The sequence below is a fragment of the Gregarina niphandrodes genome, assembly GCF_000223845.1.
Source record: "Gregarina niphandrodes unplaced genomic scaffold scaffold00022, whole genome shotgun sequence".
Lineage (NCBI taxonomy): Eukaryota > Apicomplexa > Conoidasida > Eugregarinorida > Gregarinidae > Gregarina > Gregarina niphandrodes.
In genome coordinates, this window is record NW_011645791.1 from 171,864 (window position 1) to 176,340 (window position 4,477).

General features: G+C 53.7%; 3 protein-coding genes across 3 annotated transcripts; 2 read left to right on the forward strand and 1 right to left on the reverse strand.

The window, feature by feature from the left end:
- Positions 1 to 127: 127 nt before the first annotated feature.
- Positions 128 to 1,704, reverse strand: GNI_104540 (putative transmembrane protein; the record flags this gene model as incomplete). The annotated part of the gene is made up of 1 exon (XM_011132997.1): positions 128 to 1,704. A coding segment is annotated over one exon (1,577 nt), but the record flags the coding sequence as incomplete, so codon positions are not given.
- A 535-nt stretch (positions 1,705 to 2,239) lies between these two features.
- GNI_104550 (zinc knuckle protein) lies at positions 2,240 to 3,192 on the forward strand (the record flags this gene model as incomplete). Its single annotated transcript, XM_011132998.1, has 2 exons — positions 2,240 to 2,317; positions 2,419 to 3,192. 2 exons carry the CDS (start codon positions 2,240 to 2,242, stop codon positions 3,190 to 3,192), a joined length of 852 nt encoding a protein of 283 aa, XP_011131300.1.
- A 903-nt stretch (positions 3,193 to 4,095) lies between these two features.
- Positions 4,096 to 4,275, forward strand: GNI_104560 (Pol polyprotein; the record flags this gene model as incomplete). The annotated part of the gene is made up of 1 exon (XM_011132999.1): positions 4,096 to 4,275. A coding segment is annotated over one exon (180 nt), but the record flags the coding sequence as incomplete, so codon positions are not given.
- Between the last annotated feature and the right edge of the window lie 202 nt (positions 4,276 to 4,477).

Sequence of the window (4,477 nt, forward strand, 5' to 3'; positions counted from 1 at the left end):
AATACGTACCTCCGTGTCTTCAGCGAAGGCTGCGGCAACATCCGGGCTTACCTTACGGCATTCGTAGTCACAACCCATTACCTGATAGAGGTCTTTCTTCTTGCTGAAGGGAGACACCAAACCAAACAGGAACCTCGGGTCCTCATTATAAGCAACTAGCTCAATTTTGTTCTCCTGCTGCTCAGCCTTGGTTCGGACTTGACACTTGACTCGCGCAAAGTTACAGGAACATGTCCTGGTGCCAGTATCCTCAACACAATCGACACACGATCCGGAGCAGTTTTCTTCCACAGGATAACGCGGGCGCATCATCGCTTCGAAGTCATTCAGGTTGGGAATTGACATTCTGTTAGTGAATTTTAGGAACCCCCGACCAGGATAGGGTGGAATCGACAATAAACTTTTTTGGGTCACCTCCCACGAATTGCGTAAGGCCTCCTCTTCACCATCACATCGAACAACGCATTCTCTACCGTCTTGTAGATAATGTCCAATCGCCTCCTTTACCGCAAAGGCTTCGTACGTCCACGGACCGCCAAAATGATAACACGTTCCTACGGCGTTGTTTTGACGCGTTGCACATAGCAACTGCCCACTGCCACCACCACATGGATATGGCCCTCCATCTGCGTCCATAACGGGCCAGCTGCCTGTCTTATACCCTAAGGAGTCGAATAGCTTCTGGCATGTTGGCTCTACAGTTTGGAGCTCTTTCAACATGGACTCAGTCATCCAGGTCCCGAAACGACTTGGATATGGAGTGGTGGTGGTTGTGGTAGTTGTGGTAGTTGTGGTAAGCTCTGTCGGAGTCACGTCGGTAGTATTCAACAAAGCTCCTTTCACGGTGCTCTCTTGCAGCTGATCAGACGTCACCAAACTAATCGCGGGTGAGTTACCGCTACTCAAAGCATAAATCAGCCCCCCAAGTGTCCCACCAACTACAACAGCACCGGCAGAAATAGCAGAAGCAATCAGGCAGCGTCGGCTCGGGACGTATCGAGTGGACCCACAACTCAGGCCGCACTCGACATCGCTGTCCCGGGTCGCTTCCGGCAGCAGCGGCAGCCACTCTTCCGGTAGACTACTGTGAACGCCCGCCACCTCCGCAGGTGTCAAAGGTTTGCAGTCTATTATTTCCAGCGAGCCTGTTTCTTCGATTGACTCAATATCGGACAATACTCTCAAAAGCCGCATCGCCAGGTCTTCACCCTGATAGTCCAAATCTTCAAGCGACCCATCATCGCGTGCTTTCTTGACCAATTCCGACGTTTTCCCACTGATGCTCTCGCGCCAAATGCGATCCGAAACGTGGGAGAACTCGCCCTCCGGGTCCACGGTGTCTAGATGCTCTTTGATGCACCGAATGGCCAGTTGTTCGCCCAAAGTGTTGGCCTGACCATACGGGCTGTACATGAAAATTCTTGAGCACATCTCCAGCCAGTGAACGTTCTTGCGTTCATTCAATGCGGCTGCTTCCTCAGTGAGAGCGTCAGCGTCCATGGCTGCTTCAATCAGCTTCTCCATGGCCTCCTTCGGTGCTGCTGCAAGGAATTGAACCCAAGCGTCTCCTCTTCGGTCACCTAGTGTCAAGAGCATAACATCACAGCCGTCAATAGGTGGACGCATCCCACCGGAATCCATCAGCGACGCCAGCAGTCCCAGCCGCTCCAGTTTGCTCGTCGCGTTGCATGAGAGCGTCTTCATTTCTAATAAATTTCAACAACCAAAAGATTTTAACGTTTGTTTTTAAACGTTCGCATGAGTCGTGTAACTACTCATGAGTCGTGTAACTACTCAGCCATGCGCCTGAGGAAGCCCCTCCCTGGCGAACCAACGGCCACGCAGCTAAGATAACGCCGAATAAGTATTCATCTTTTTCCTGGGGTTCACCTCCACTTGCCTTCAGTTCTCCCGTTCATCATCATCCTTCAAACCATCCTAGCATCGTCGTCATGGACCAGCCTTCAGTCAGTCGCGCGCCCTCTCCTCGAAACATGGTGGACAACCTGGGTGACCGCGACTCTTCACCGAAGACTATTGACCACTCGGGGTCCCCCAAGGGAACCACGGAGTGGGTCATGTTCGACGATTCCGGTGTTGAAGGTAACGACCCTCTCTCGAGCGACGAGGAACCATCTTCGACCGCTTCTCCTCGTCCGATGCAGACAAGAAAAGAGTCCGCTGCCTCATCAAAGGCCTCGGTGGCGACGTCACCTTCAACTCCGCTGGAGAGTACAGCATGGAAGATGCGACACGCTTCCATTTGATAAGGAGCTCGTCGAACTCTTCTTCATTGAGAGGTCGCATCTTCCATGCTGTACTCTCCAGCGGAGTTGAAGGAGATTATCATCCTGAAAACCACTTCCATCAACCAAGACCTCATAGCCCGGTGAGGTCTCATGAATCTCCCCTTCCAAGATCAACCTCGTCTGCGCACGCCTACAACGTCAACACCGGAAGGCCGATGCCTTGCAGGTGATAGAGGACTTCCTACTCCTCCGCTCACGCTTCAAGGCCCTCTGCCGTCGCTGGGGACAATCGCGGAGATATCGCTGCCTCGACTACGGCTACTGTCTTCTACGCAAGGTCGACAAGGACATCGAGCTGCAAATCCGGTCGGGCGTCCGCTTCAAGCACCTTTCACTCCAAGACCTAGTCGAGAGAATCAAGGCCATCCACCGTGCCCGTCAGCTCGTCCGAGATGCAGAGCCTGCCGTTCACGCCACAAGCCCGACGCCGCCGCAGGAGCACGACGCTGCTCACCACTCAGACCGTCTCGCCAAGTGGTGCGATTCCAAAGAGCACATTAGCTTCATATGCCCTACGAAGCCCGTGTGCCCCAACTGCAACAAAGGGGGACACTTCCAAGACGACTGTTTGCAGATCACGAGGAAGGGTCCACTAGGCACTCGGCAAGCATTCCTTCGTCGTGAGCCAGGAGGATCATTCAAACTGTGCATCGACGACATCAAGAACAACAGAGCACTGCTACGGACTCTCGCGAACATTTACAACGAGAAATCAACAACGAGAAGGAATCCCGCTACTACCACAATGCCAAGCAGCGTCGCAGAACGGAAACGGGATGCCCCCTGCTTCTTCAATAAGCTTAATAGCCGACCGATTGTCGTTGCTATGCGCTCTCAAACTAGCAATCGATGGTGTACATTCATCTTCCGTCGATGCTTCTGAACCTGATTCAATACGTGGCTCAGCGTCTACCTTAGTCTGACGCCTTGTGACCAGTTCTTCGTAGTCTCAGTGGGTTTCGTATAGATACCCACTGGTCTAATATTGACTACATGATGGGCGACCCGGGACAGATGCTGAATCAACTGAAGGGAGTTCGAATGTCACCAGACAAGGCATTCGAGACTCGCAACAAGATTCTGCGTAAGACGCTGGTGGACGGGTAGAAACTACAGAGAGTCTACTCGTGGGGGCCCAAGAGGTGAACCGCCGCAACTGTCGACACGTGCAACTTCCGGTGGCAGGACGTCTACTGCCGTTTATGGTAGACAGCGGAAGTCAATATTTTCCCGGAACCACTGCTCAAACACCTGGACGTTCAAACGCAGTCCTCCGTAACCGGCCTCGAGAACCCACTACAAGTCAAAGGCGTCGGCGGATGCAGCAAGTGCGATTCGCAAGTCCGCATCACCACGTCGGTGAATGGTCAGGTCGTTGAACTGGACTTCTACGTCCTACCGACACCCATGATGAAGTACCCGATGCTGGGGCTGCCCCCACTCCAACAGTTAGGCGCCGCCGTCGACCTAGCCAGCGAAAGGCTGGCCACCCATCACGGAAACCTACCCACCCGACCCAGACAACCCATGGAGGTCACAAATAGTCATGGTTCAAAAAAAAACAACCGGGAGTGGCGGATGTGCGTCGACTATCGCTCCCTCAAGGACGTCACTGTCCCGGATACCTTCCCGCTGCCCATCATCGAAGATCTTCACGACCAGCTAGGGAGTGGAATACGTGATCACCCTCGATCTCAAGGCCGGCTTCCACCAAATCAAAATCAAGGAGAAAGACAAACCGAAGGCTGGTTTCGGCACACCTACCGGACTATACCAATTTCGCGTCATGCCCTTCGGACTCATCAACGCTCCAGCCACGTTCCAACGGATGACGACCAAACTCCTCGAAGACCGCCTAGGGAGCGGGTGTCTCGTTTACATTGACGATATCGTAATTTACGGTAGCTCGTGGCCGTCACTCATGAGCAACGTCGAATGGGTACTCCAGAGACTGCGCGATCGCGAAGTATTTCTCAACATCCGCAAAAGGCCTGTCCGAGTTCGAATACTTGGGCGTCACCATCCGCGGCGGCAAGATCTACCCCTCCCAAAAGCCCATCGCCACCATTCAAGGCCTCTCTCCCCCGGAAGACGTCAATGGCGTTCGACGCCTCCTAGGCCTGGTCGGGTACCTGCGCAAGTTCACACCCGACTTCGCCGCCTTCGTC